Source organism: Dermacentor albipictus, chromosome 1 (genome assembly GCF_038994185.2).
Source record: "Dermacentor albipictus isolate Rhodes 1998 colony chromosome 1, USDA_Dalb.pri_finalv2, whole genome shotgun sequence".
Taxonomy (NCBI): Eukaryota; Metazoa; Arthropoda; class Arachnida; order Ixodida; family Ixodidae; genus Dermacentor; species Dermacentor albipictus.
Genome location: NC_091821.1, coordinates 56,575,714 through 56,589,948, shown reverse-complemented (window position 1 = coordinate 56,589,948; position 14,235 = coordinate 56,575,714). Strand labels below are relative to the sequence as shown.

General features: G+C 43.8%; 1 protein-coding gene across 1 annotated transcript in view; it reads left to right on the top strand.

The window, feature by feature from the left end:
• LOC135899297 (nose resistant to fluoxetine protein 6-like) overlaps positions 1 to 14,235 on the top strand; it is a 57,813-nt gene that overhangs the window by 21,016 nt on the left and 22,562 nt on the right. The window contains exons 7-10 of the mRNA XM_065428539.2: positions 664 to 843; positions 2,801 to 2,894; positions 5,963 to 6,049; positions 12,556 to 12,721. Of these exons, the coding sequence (XP_065284611.2) occupies positions 664 to 843; positions 2,801 to 2,894; positions 5,963 to 6,049; positions 12,556 to 12,721 (527 nt within the window). The remainder of the gene's footprint in view (positions 1 to 663; positions 844 to 2,800; positions 2,895 to 5,962; positions 6,050 to 12,555; positions 12,722 to 14,235) is intronic.

Below are 14,235 nucleotides of genomic sequence, written 5' to 3'. Positions count from 1 at the left end.
GGAGTAAGAGATTTGAAAGCAGGGAGGTTAATCCGCGATCTCCGAGATCCGAATCGTAATTTTTTTTTTATTATGGGGTTTTACGTGCCAAAACCACTTTCTGATTATGAGGCACGCCGTAGTGGGGGACTCCGGAAATTTTGACCACCTGGGGTTCTTTAACGTGCACCTAAATCTAAGTACACGGGTGTTTTCGCATTTCGCCCCCATCGAAATGCGGCCGCCGCGGCCGGGATTCGATCCCGCGACCTCGTGCTCAGCAGCCTAACACCATAGCCACTGAGCAACCACGGCGGGTGAATCGTAATTTCGGAGGCTATGTTAACCAAATTCAAGTTCCCATTTTTCTACCTTGCACGCTATTTAGGAAAAGGGGAGGTTTAAATAAGGAAGGATCAGAGGAAACTAACGCGAAAATCGCTGGTGCCACGGAAACAGAGGTTCCTATTTGAGCTTTACACTTTTCTACATTAGGCTGATTGCAAGAAAAAAAACCATGTACCATGAATCTAGTGCATGTTAAGGAAACCTCGGCAGACGAAATTAATCAAGTAGTGGGGTACACTACTGCGAGCCTCATAAATAGATCGTGGTCTTGTCACGAAGTTTTTTTTTTGTAGCGTGATATTTTTTTACTCACGCATCTTCTTGTCTACTTCTCAGGCACTGTGCTAGAAGCTGTGAAGGGATTTTCAATGGTCACCAACACACGGATGCTCCTCATGACAGCCAAGAGGTCGGACGGTGACCACTATGCTCTTCAGTTTCTGCATAGGCTCCGATTCTTAAGCCTGGTCCACATTGTGCTTGGTCACTGCTACGAGACTGTGTCGGACACCACGGGTCAGCCCTCTTCACATGTTTTGTTTCTGCTTCCCGACTAGTGTATTCTCTTCGTTATTTAAAGACACGCATCACAGCAGCGATACCAACATCGAGGTGAAAAAAATAAAGCAAATAACTGGCAACTAGGCGACGAATATTTTAACATGTTTTGTGTTATCTCTGTAGAAAAGGTAGGATAAGAGCTCGGTTCCTGTAGACCACCACGACACTGTACATATACGGCAAAGGTGTCGTAGCGCGGATGATTCTGTAGAAACTGATTCTGGTGGTGACCACTGCTACTGCCTTTGTTTTTCAAAGCCGCTGTAGATGCCGGATCGTGCAGCGAGGAAACGAGCTGAGCCACCGAATGCATATTGTACCATCAACATAAAACAAAAATTGACCAGTAAAAGGCTAATCATAACGCATGTTCCATGTAATTACATAGTAATAGCATTGTAGCTGATTTCCTAGCGTAGGATATTACAAAGTTGTGTGCATTTTACAGTTTGAATTAAACCACTGTTAAAAATGCAGGTGAACCTAAAAGCATAACAAGGCACTGGAATATTTACGAAATAGTTCGCTTTTGAATTCATACTGATAGTACAAGCACAAAAGCACGAAATCACGGGAATCGTCAGTTGCTTGTTGTTTGTGTTCTGGGTAAATCTGGCAAAGGTGTAGTGTCGAAAATAAGTGGTAGTTTCAGCGCTAACGTATGTGCCTTAGGCCACAAATTATTAAACACGTTAATGCTTGACGTAGATAACGTGTTTCCATAAAAGGAAAATAACAGACAGAAGTGATGGAACGATAATTACGGATGTTGTTTCTTTCCCTTTAAACTCCTCCATACCTGAATATACCTTCATCGTTTGACTATGACAATACCATTGCTAAGCTCGGAAACCAGTCGCACGTGGTGTTTATTACAATAACACGTTGTTGGGCGAGTTAGCACTTTGATGTCACACTTTGTTGGGCGCAGACACCAGATGCATGCTCACCCCTGAGGTACCGAGCAACAGCCCTCGTACCGATCATTTGTGAAAAGCTTTGCGGACCGTAGCCTCGTGCGACTGCCCAACATACTATATGAAGGAATTCATGAAGCTATCAAATAGGCGGTGCTCGAAATCTTTCTAATAGGTGTCGCTCCCAGTGCCACTTTTCTAAAATACAGGCCCCTTAGATTTGTCGACTCCCGTGCCCAGCTCTACGTGATATCTAATAACCATTGAGTCTGAAAGAGAAAAAAAGAAAACACCTGTGTGGTGCGCTGATTTGTTGTAACAAACGAACAGTAGTCTAGATGTTCAGGCCCACCAGTTGTATTGCATCTACATAAGGTAAACATTTGTGCGCGTGAATGGGGGGGAGGAGGAAAGTTTGGTCTAGTTGTATATTTGTCATTATATTATTGCACACGAGATTGGGATCTCTTAATCCGTGCTCTCGGTGAGCAGAATAATGGCTGTGTTCTGCTATGCTACCAAGGTCAGGGCACCCTATGAAATATGACAGGCCGTCACAACGTGCCCGACACTTGGTGCCATAACCACTGATTGTGCACGCTATCCCGTGGTATTGGCGTAGTACTTATATACGTTCACTGGGACTGTTTTATGCGCATAAAACCATGCCTTTTTAATCTATAAAAAATATCTGAAGGAAGTTGCACTATTACAGCAATAGAGTATAAGTCATGGAAAATATCTGAACGAAAGAAAGCACAAAAAGCACTGCAACGGCATAATTTTGGCTTTCATCGTGTGGTCTAGCATGTAGAGTGAAAATCAAGAGCACTTGAAAAGCGTTTGGGGAATCATTGAGATAGACAACTTCGAATTTCGCTGAGTACATTTCTAAAGTAGCAGTGCACATTATAAGTTTAGTCACTGAACATTATCGTTGTTTTCTTTCGTATTCATTTTTGGAGACCCATTATGTCACTCTGTAACCCTTTCAGGTAATTTGCTGAACTTACTCATCGATTCCGACCGGTGGTTAAGCATGATCGTAGCAGCAGCGTTCAACAGTGTGGAGACGTTCTTTTTCCTCAGGTAAGTTATAGTGCTCGAACAGTGAAAAAAGTTGGACAGTAATTCAACATACATTGAATTCCATGAGTGACAATGTCTTCCTGAGAGAGTTGGGGGAGAGAATGAGACAGAGCCACTGCGCGTGGAACTCTACGCGTCACGCCTCGCGCGAGGAGAGTAGGAGAAACGTCGGACCGCCCAACATTTTTTTTTACTTCACTATCTTCGGGACCAATCCACATTTTTAGGCTGCTCATACCCACAGGAACGGGCCACATTTTTAGACTGCAATACCTTCGGGATTGGACAACGCTGTTAGACTACGATACCTTCGGTATCGGGTCAAATGTTTAGACTGCGCATAACCACTCTAAGGGCTTTAGACAGCACTACATTCGGGATGAAACCACATTTTTAGACTTTACAATCTACGGGATCGCTCCACGAAAGAGGCCAGAAACAGAAATATGCGATACGGAAAAGTGGGGGTAACTAGCCATGGATGATACTGTGTTTAAAAAAATGCGTAAAATTTATGTCGAGCGCACCACTCAAAAGGTTCAGTCGAACAATTGTGGCGTTCTTATTTTTCATATCATTGCATCGCTCCATAAAAAAATAGAAAATGAAAAGTATCCGAACTTGTTGCGGGCACGTTTTGGGTGATAATTAGATAAATTAAGGATGAAGCGCCTGTACCTCGATGTCCTCATGCCAGCCACTGTAAGCTCAAACGAAATATTATTTACAAACAGCAATTACGTTGTAATAAGATCACAGGTTCTACACAAGCAGAAACTGCAAAGACACTTTATTTGCACAGAATACCTGCACCTAGAGTCTGTAAATGCAGAAATGAAGGGGGTCATGCCAGATCTACTCGCAGTCAGCGTCAACACTGACTTCGCTGAAAATTGCCTCATCGCTATAGTTGTGTGACCACTGTAAGTGTCAGAATCGTCATCGGCCTTCAGCTTGAAAAAAGTCGCCCAGCTTTCGCATCATCCCATGACGAGGGTACACACACAAAAAAATGCGGACGTTAGCTATACCTACGAGCGATTCACATGCTTCAAGAAATGGTGGAAACCTCTCCACTCGCGATTTCGATTAAATTGAATTGTGGCTCGTGCACAAAAGGTATGCATGACGCTTAACATATGGCGCTCGGCTGCCATGCACTATTATCAATGGCCGGAATAAGCCGACGACACTGGTTGTAGCGTAGTCAAAGGTGTGACGACTACTCGAGGGAAAGCATGCAAATTTTCGATGAAAAATTTGTGGGTGCGATCAATATGCGAGTGCGAGCATTCTGCGACTAAATACGGAAATCGAAAAGTTGCGGGGAAATTCATTTCTCACTAGTTTTGTAGCTACCGAGGAGGGTGGTGGTAGGGTTGAAAAGCATACAAAACGAGAGCCAGCATTTTGTAACGTTTCACTTAATTTTCCGTTCTTCTTGTCATGTACATCACGCTGAGTTGCTGATCCGGCCAACAACGGTTGTGCGTTGGCGTCTGGCCAAATGTCGTAGGACGAACAGAATGGAAAATGAAATGGATCCTTACAAATTACGGCTCCATAACCTGGCCGGAATAGGATGCACGTAGTGGTGGACGTGAGAACAACATACATGATGAAACACGAGAGACGGGAATGGGTGCGCTCAAGAAAGAAATATTAGGGAAGCGAAAAGACTTATATTCCTCCGCTGCTGAGATAAAACAGATGTAAGCACTCTTTCATGCGAACTATATATCAAGTGGTAAAATGAAATAGGCAAGAAGGTGGCAGATTACTACGGCAGCGAATATCTTGCCAAAGGAATGAGGTACGAGTGGCGAGAAACAGATAGGTAATGGATTTGGAAGGCTGGTAACGGAGCACTAAGGACGAAAGACAACGAAAGACATAACACGGGCACTGGTTCAGCGAGTGCCTACTTGTGCCCCCGTGTTTTGTCTTTCACCGTCCTTCCTATTCAGTGCCGCTTTTACTAGTATTCCAAATGTACCATAGCACTCAGCTCTCGATTCCTCTGCACATAAGTAAAAGCGAAGAAACTAGAGAAACGCGTGACGGCCAGATGAAGCGGAAATTATTCTGAAACGTTTTTACATAGGGAAAGGCCTTTTAAGTAAGTCGAGTCGCGTTAAACGTAAGTTCATGCCTACACTTTTACTCGTCGTTTAGATTTGTGGAACATACGCAAGAGGTCTGCCGCATGAGACTGCCGCCGCCCCACTTCTAACGCGTGTTCTCGAAGGGCAATCATTCCCGCAGCCTAAATTTCGCCTTCATGCGCTTAAGATTAGTCGTAGTGTGTGTGACCTCATGTAGTAAGACAGTTCCATGGTTTTTCATTTCTTGTTTCGATTTACGTGTAAGTCCGAATCACAGTAAGACGGTCTAGGGGTATTGTTGACAGGAGGCTCCAGAGCTTGCGTACCACAGAATAGTAAATAGAAACACCTTCGCTGTGAACAGACGTTTTACGAGAACTTTAGAATAAAAATGCAATCCGGAATGCATACGTTTAGTACATAAAGCGATAAACTCGCATAAGTGCGTAAAAAGATGTTTTTAGAAAGGGCAACTTGAACCAACATACAAGTATGCCCATGCATACGCCGGATGGGTACGCCAGCGTTTCATCACCGAGGGAGTGATGAAAAAATTAGCCGGCAAAATCACCGAGCGCAATCCCGCCATGGAGCCGCCTCGCGAAGTCTGGTACATCGCACTCCTCCCAATGCTGGGTTTACTGACACAAGCTTAGTTTGCATGAACTTGACGTGAAGTGGTTGACTGATAAGTCGACCAGACCCAGCCCGAGTTGATAACGTTTACATATACATTGGCAACCGTGTTGGGCTAGTCATCCGTACTTTTCCCGATGGGTTGACCGAACACCCACTCGGCCCGATCCGCTCGCGTTAACATGAACTCAAAGAGAGGGCCTTGATCCGACAAAGCGACTCACTCTGGTTTTGCTGCGCTCATTTATATGTAGCTGCCAAGATTTAGAGAATCCGTGCCGAAACCTCTCACCACCATTCTGACCATCTTATCTTGTGGTATTACAGTGGATTTTTCCTGTGCCTCACCGTAGCAAAACAGAAGACGAACGGCCTGCTTATGTTCGTTGTGGGCGTTCTTCGAAGGCTCATGAGGTAAGCATTTCCATTATCGAGTAAGGTTATACAGCGTTAAGCCGGATCACTGGAGGGATGATCAAAAGGCATGAAGGAACTTACCAAGAGCACGCAGGAGCTGGTTACGAATTTATTCTGACACTGCGAAGCATAAGCACAGTGCTGCTCTTGTGGAAATATATTTCCTATGATGAACTAGGTCTTATCCGCTAGGATTTCGCAGAAAACATTTGCAGGTTCTCAACAGTGGCAAACCACATCAGGAAAAGCACCTGATGCCTTCAGAGACGTTCCGCAACAACATCACATAACTTCAGTTCGAGGAAGTTCTTGTCTACATAGAAAATTTGTGGGATAAATTTATTTTTAAGGTCCCTCCTAATGCAATACAATAAAAAAAATGATTTCAGCTAGGTATCTGCTGGGTAGTGCCTTAAAAATAACGGCCAAAAGAGGAACACGTAATAGAGTACAGGCGTTGACTTTAACTCTATTTCAGAAAATCGGAGCGATATAAGTACATGTCTATCTACATGTGACAGACAAATATCGATAAAGAACGTAAGTGAAACTTAATCATAGCTAGAGATACATCACATCTTAATCTCTCCAATTAGTACCTCTTGTTACGCTAAGTACAAAAGCCAAAGGTGCAGAACGCACAACTCATGCAAAGGGCCACGCACAGCAGCTACAAAACGCCAAGAGGCGGCATGTGAAGTATAATGGGGACTATAATTAACCACACGTAGATGACACCTCAAAAAAAGGAAAATGTATTACAGCCTAAATAACACGTAGTGCGAAGTACTCGACGCATGGAAAAGAAAATGTGAAAACTCATCAACAAGAACAGCACAACGTAAAAAAAGATAAATGGAAAACGAGAGACGGTTCAATACGAACCATATGTAAACTCCCGGCATTGACTCAGCAACGAGTGTCCATTAACGTAGTGTCATCTGTACAGTGAAGTTCTCAATTGATCCTGCTGGCCTCGGATTCACTAAAAGGATGCCCAATACCGACTGCATGCAGTTTGACATGCAACTATTTCTGCTTGAGGTACTGCTCGCGAAGTACCAAAGTTTTGCTACAGTGAGGGCCCAATACCGACTGCATGCAGTTTGACATGCAACTATTTCTGCTTGAGGTACTGCTCGCGAAGTACCAAAGTTTTGCTATAGTGGGGGCCTATCGTAATGTAACTAAGATAGCAGTTGTGACGTTATGTTCTCAATCAAGTCTCGAAAAATTACTTATTCATAAAATTGAAAAAAAAAGTTTTTCGACGTCATGCCGAGGAGCTTGGTTGGGTAGCCCCAATTAATTTTAATTGTAAGTGAATGCGATTTACGGGATCTGAGCGAATTTATCTAGAAATTGCAAGTAATCTACTGCTGTAGAACGGCCGCATCAAGTAATGCCATACTTCTACTGTAGGTCTCGTAATATGGAGAAAGTGGTGAATAAGTCCACGATAAAAACAGTCATTCCCACTGCGTGTAAGTTGACAAAATTGTGTACGATGTTACACAAAGAACGACACACGGCCTGCGGGAAACGACACGTTAAACCTTTCACAGAGTGTTAATTTTATTAGGAGTTGTATATCAAATACCCCTGTCATGCTAAAATGTATGCCATATGCGTCTCAGTTAACTTAAGCCAAACTGTGTAACGACAACAAAAAAAGCTTCTAAAAATCACAGAATGAAAGATACACTTGTAAGACCTACGGTTCTCGGTCGTCAGAGGTCTGACGACCGTTTTGAGCACGTGATGGATGGATCTATGGAATAACTTTAATGAAAGGTCCTGTGAACTACGGGGCGCAAGGCCCGAAAGAGCGGGCTACTCCCACGTTGGGACCGGGAGTTGTAACTCCCGGCCGTGTCGTGGGCTCGCTGGACGGCCCAGAGCTGCTCCACTAGGTCCGGGCTGTGTAATGCTTCCTGTAGCCTGGTGGAGTCTTGATTCTTGTTTCCGTGGGTCCAACCACACGGCCAGAGCAAGTGATATACGTCTAGTGTGCTATGGCAATTTTCGCAATAGGATGTTGTGTATAGCTCTGGCATGTAGGGATGTAGTTTGTTCTGCGTGGGGTACATGTTGGTTTGAAGCATTCTGAACGCTAAGGCTTGAGGCCTGGGGAGCTTATTGTGAGTTGTGCTGTATATCCTGCGGCCTAGATAAAAGTACTTTGTGATCTCGTTGTATGTGGAGGGAGGGTCCAGATTCTCGCTGGGCTGGTGACGACCAGAATAGGTGGCGTCGCGGAGGGTTAGGTCTCGCGCGCTCCTGTGTGCTATCTCATTGAAATGGGGAGGGGCGCGATGGTTCATGGTGAATAACGGCGCTAGAATCGCTGGAGGTGTCTTGAGCGGCACGCGGAAAACCGTGGCGCCACTCTGGCTGTTTAAAAGAAGCCTGTACACAGTAACAATAACGTATAGTTATCAATGGCCGGAGGAAGCAGACGACAGTCGTTGCAGCAATCGACAAAGGTGCGGTGGCTACTCGAGGAAAAACACACAAATTTTTGATGGACAATTTGTGGGTGCGAGAATTCTGCGAGTAAATACGGAAATCACAAAATCTTGGTTAAATTAATTTCTCATTTGTTTAGCAGCTAGCAAGGAGGGTGGTGTTTGTGGTGAAAATCATACAAAACCAGAACTAGCACTTTGTAATGTTCCACTTGATTTTCCGTTATTCTTCTCTTATGCATCGCGCCGATTTGCCAGTCTATTTATTTATTTATTCCGATATCTCAAAGGCCCCCGAAGGGGTTTTAAATGAGGAGTGAGTGCGTACATTTTAGTTACCAGAAGTTAGTTCTTCAGTGATGCATTTAAAATGAAATTGGTTCTCAGGAAGAACAGTCGAAGCGGGAATGTCATTCCAATCTCTTGAGGTACGAACAAAAAATGAAGAAAGATGAGTGGTGGTTCGGGCTGGAGGATGCTACACGGCTTTGTTATGCTTGGTCCGGATACAATGGCGGTAAACTGGAAAAATGTTGGAGGACCGGGGAGATGCAAATACGAACTTGTGGAATAGCGAGAGACAGGCAGTTTTCCGGCGAAGTACAAGGTTAGGTAGGTTAGCCCGTGACAAGTTCTCTAGTACTGGAAGTGAAAGAATAATCAGAGAAAATAAACCGCGCCGCGCGATTTTGAATTGCTTCTGACATAGTAATATGGTTAGCTTGGTAATGGCCCCATATAGCACATGCATATTCGACTTTAGGTCTGATGAAAGTACAAGATGCTAGATGTTTGGGGACAGGGACGGGAGCAAGTCAGAGGTTATGGCGCAAGTAGCCAAGCATGCGGTTAACATCGTTAGTTATCTTGTTTATGTGTGTGAACCATGACATATCGGAACGAAGACTGATACCAAGGTATTTGTAAGCGATACCTGAGGAAATAACGGAACCCTTGATTACATATTCACGGACAGGATAGGAGGGCCTGCGGTTGAAAGATAAAAAGGATTACTGGTTAGTAGTGAAGCTCATTAACAATTTTTTGCACCAAGTTTCAATGAGAGAAAGATCAGCTTGAAGAGCCAGTATGTCATCATTATTATTAATTGGCCGATAGAGCTCACAGTCATCAGCAAATAAGCGTATTTCTGATGAAATATTAGTCGGTAGGTCGTTATATATACAAGGAAAAGTATGGGGCCAAGTACAGTTCCCTGCAGAACGCCAGAATCTACAGGGAAAAGAACAGAAGAGTGACTATTAGCATATACAAATTGTTGTCGGTTAGTTAAAAAGCTACGTAAACAATCAAATGCATGGGGCTTAATATTTAGTATCGAATTTTTGTGAAATAACCGGTAGTGAGGTACTTTATCGAAAGCCTTCTCGAAGTCAAGGAACAACGTATAAACGGGAGTGTTAGTGTCAAGACTAGAACTAATATCGTTAATAAAGAGTGCAAGTTGGGTATCACACGAGAGACGTTTTTGGAAACCATGCATGTTAGGATAACAAAAAATTACTGGAAGGAGAAATTTACAATTTGAGAATAAAGAACGTGTTCCATCAGCTTGGAACAAACACTTCCAGGAACAATGGCTGTCCCTTGGCGTCTGAGCAAATGCCGTAGGACGAACAGAATGGCAAACAAAATCGATCGTTGCAAGGTACGGCTCCATAACATAACCGAACTAGGAGCCACGTAGTGGTGGACAATAGAGCTGCAAAAGTATCTTACAATCGTATCGTGCACCGTGTTTTTTTATTGAATCGCTTGGCTCTAACGTTAGCTGGGGCAACTTACGAGAGAGATAGGTCGTTGTTTTAACGAATGGGTACGAGAATATAGTTTAGTATTATACGTGATAAAGCTCGTGAACACCTACATTTTTGTCGTAGGAGCTGTGGCTGCATGGAAAAGTTCCGTACCACAGCTTTGTTTAAAACAGCTCTGACGTAAGCGGGCCATCAGTTTCCCTGTTGCCTCCGAAATTGAATATTTTTGAATGCTTTTGTATAATCGCGTTGGCGTTTGTAAGACGAATGGTTCTAGATTATTCTCTACCATCCTCTAAGGTTCTCCTTGAAATGTTTGTTACCTGGTTTCACCGTCTCATGGCGCTTCTACAGCTCTTCAGTTGAGCGTCATTGTTTTTCACAATTTGGGTGGCATGTTACCCGAGCATTTTTTACTTACTACAGACACTTCGAATCTATCGGTCTATCTAGCCTCTTACGCCGACTAAGTAATCCGAGTTGTCTAGGCCTGGGCCACTTGGTACGTGCTCGTGATCGTCATACCACCTAGGTCATTCCATCATCGTCATTCCCGCTTCGTAATCTAATTCTCGTCATTCCGACGTCATCCCGCCATTGTAGCCATCCCATTGTCGCCGCGTCACCACCGCCACTGTGTGGTCGTGCCATCGTCATCCTTTTTCAAAACCTCATCCACTTATCGTCATACCGCCTTCATCGTTTCATCGACGTCATTCCTTCTTTGTCATTCTATCATCATTCTATCTATTGTCGTTATTTGGTGGTAACTGAGCCACGTTTTGACGACATTGTCGTCAATGTGTCGTCGTCGTCATGGATTTGTTGTTATACCTTCGCCGTTATGCCATCGTGGTCGTTTCACGATCGTGATTCCAGTTTATCATTTGATTCTCGCCATACCATCGTCATCACGCCATCGCCGTCATCACATAGTCCTTATGCGTTCGTCTTCACGCTATCGTTATGCCACCATCGCCATCTCAGAATCGTCATTCCATTGTCCGCATGCCTTCGTTTTCATGCCACCTTCGCCCCTCCATGAACGTGATTCCTTCTTCGTCATTTCATCGGCGTCACTGCGTCATCATTCAGTCATCGCCTTGGCGTGATGGTCATGGCCGACCCTAGAGAGCAAGTGTAATTGCAAAGTCGCGGGACAGTGTATGTCGGGACAGTGTATGTCGCATATAGCACAAGCAATGGTGATTTCAGAATGACCACATCAGATTCTAAATAACGGTGTTTTCAGCAATACGACGTGCCCCTTGCATTGCTCGAATCGTAATCTAGTTAACGTAGACAGCGATCATGAGATAGGTCCTGCCAAAAATTCGCCCGTTTTATATACTTTTCAGTTTATAGGTGATAAATTGATTGGTTACATCCCACTGTAGGGATGATAACTTGCTAACACATTTCTTCAGCGACGAGGGTTCTTGTATTGTTTTTGATGCGCGGTTTCTTTCATTTTTTTTCTGATGTTGCAGCCAAGTTTTACATTTTTTTTCGCATGCCTCAGGCACTTAGCGTAGCGTGTTTGCGCATTGGTGAATTTTATTTTGTTGTTGTTGATGATGTGTGATCTACAAGTCGCTTCAGACCTACTTATCCTTCTTACGCTCCCGTTGCACTGGTCCTTGCACGAGCTGTTGCGCATGATCCTTCAGTTCGAGTTGCGCGTTCTCCACCTTTGGTCATTGCACTTGGAGTCACAATAGGTACTGATGGTAGAGTTTACGATATCGTTTATCTATAGCTGCAATAAGCTTTCTTTCCCACTTTGTCGACATTCGTGTGAGACATGGGGCACATATAGATGTACACTTCTGTTGCGTCAATTATGGGTTTTCTAAAGCACAGTTGGAAGTCTGCGGCCGTTGTGCTTTACGTGTCCCTTCGTTGCACGTGTTTTTGAGCACTACCCTGCCTACAGTCTTAAGACGTATATGCTGTTATTTCCTGGTTATGCTCCTGTCCACTGACCCATATTGTGATAAGAAGAGAGTGGTTGCGGTAAGATCAAATAAAATGTATAACTTATAGATATCTTGACTTCTTGCGCTGTTTACAGTAATGTGTAACTATAGAAACTATCAGCAGCACTGAAGCTTTCCATACCAAGCTGCGCTGCATGGTACAAAGCAGTGGTAGTAACATATCATTTGGATATAAATAAAGTGCGAGCACGTAACAAACTGACCTAACTCCATGACAATGATTAGTAGAGGTCTCTTTATTCTTCATTTTGTCACAGGATCTGCGTACCACTGTTTTTCATCATCATGTGCTTCTGCATACTACCGCTTTTTGTCACCGGGCCAGACACGAAAATGTTCTTCAAGAAGCTTTACGATGAAGTGTCCTCTGAGTGGTGGCACTACATTCTTCACATCAGAAACTTCTATGAGGTAGGACCACAGGTGAGTTTCCAGCTCTGAATTGTCTTAGATGTATCAAAAAAGACCACTCAGCGTTATTACATGGTGGGTTAGGTAATCGGTTCTTACAAATGAAAGAGAAATTGGCTCTGTGGAATGCTCCGGCTGCGCTGAAAGCTGGGCAGATACCCAGGTTTTGATAATAAACCAAATTAGGTGAAGATGCGAAAAGTAACGAGCTGTTCATCCGGATGAAGCGTTATTATTTTTTGTTGTCTGTCTAGGGTTAGGAGACCACAAACAATGCTACAGAAAATATGCGCGCCATTGTTGAAATGGCATCACGTGCTTCTAGACACATAGAACTAGGCACTGCCAACCATGCGTGTGCGTAATGTGGAAAGAGTAGCGCCTTTGGATTGCAACTTGAATGCTTTAAGCTGGGTTGATGAGGGCAGGGGCACTTCATTCCTATCTTCAGCATAGAACAGAATCGCCTCCCCATAAAATTTACGGCAATCTATTGGGCTTGTGCTGGGAATTGTCGTGATTTTGCATGGTTTGCACACTTGCCGTGGCAGAATGGAGCCTGTGTTGTTATTGAAATGCAGACATATATATTTATTAAAGCAGATTCTCCTCTCCTTTTGACTGTCGTCATCAGGGGCCACCTTGACTACGGGAATCTCAAGAAATGATGATTGTTGTCATCATTTCTTGAGACAGCGGCTCAAGAAGTTTTCTGTTTGAGCAGTCGAATTTGCAGAGAAGGAAGATTGCTTTGATCGGTGTGCCAGTGTCAAGTGCTATATACAGTGGCTGCGATACACCAGGAGAAATTTTGTGTTTGGTTGGTCAAGCAGATAGAATGTTGTATACTGTATATCGTCTGTTGTAGATGGGCATAAATAAGGAGCCTGAAGTTTTCACTCACGCTCATGTTCACCTACAGTATAGCCAACGAGCGGGTCAAAGATTACGAAGACACACATATCAAGCAATCCTGAGGTTTATTTTTTGTAACACGTACATAAGGGGGCAGGTGGGGTAAACCGAGCAGGAATGTGTCTCTTCGTTCTAGCGTCAAAAAGATATGCACAGCCTGAAGAAGAAGGAAGTGGTACGGTTAGCATGGACGGCCGCTGCAAGCCACTAAATATGGCCTCAAAGCTGAGGCTGTTTGTGTTTCCATGTGGTCTTAACCTTTGTAGTTAGTATATGTTCAATGTTACTCAATAATGCGAATATATATGCAAAATACATTCCGTTGACATGTTTGTTAGTTGCCACTGCAAGACCTTATAGTGTGTGGGCTACCGCAGTATATTGCGTTCACATGGCTTTTTCGTTTATGTTTACCCAATTTTGTCCGCGTATTTCACTGCGCCGCTGTGCCCCAACACGCCAAACACGCATGTGAAATAGATAATCATCAAAATGCAGAATGAAGTGCTGTTATGAGTACCTGTGAGACCTTACACCTGCTTTGGTGAAGACACAGTTGGCAAAGTAGAATTCCGCAGCTCTAGGCAGAGCAATGAATGACAAAGGCAAAT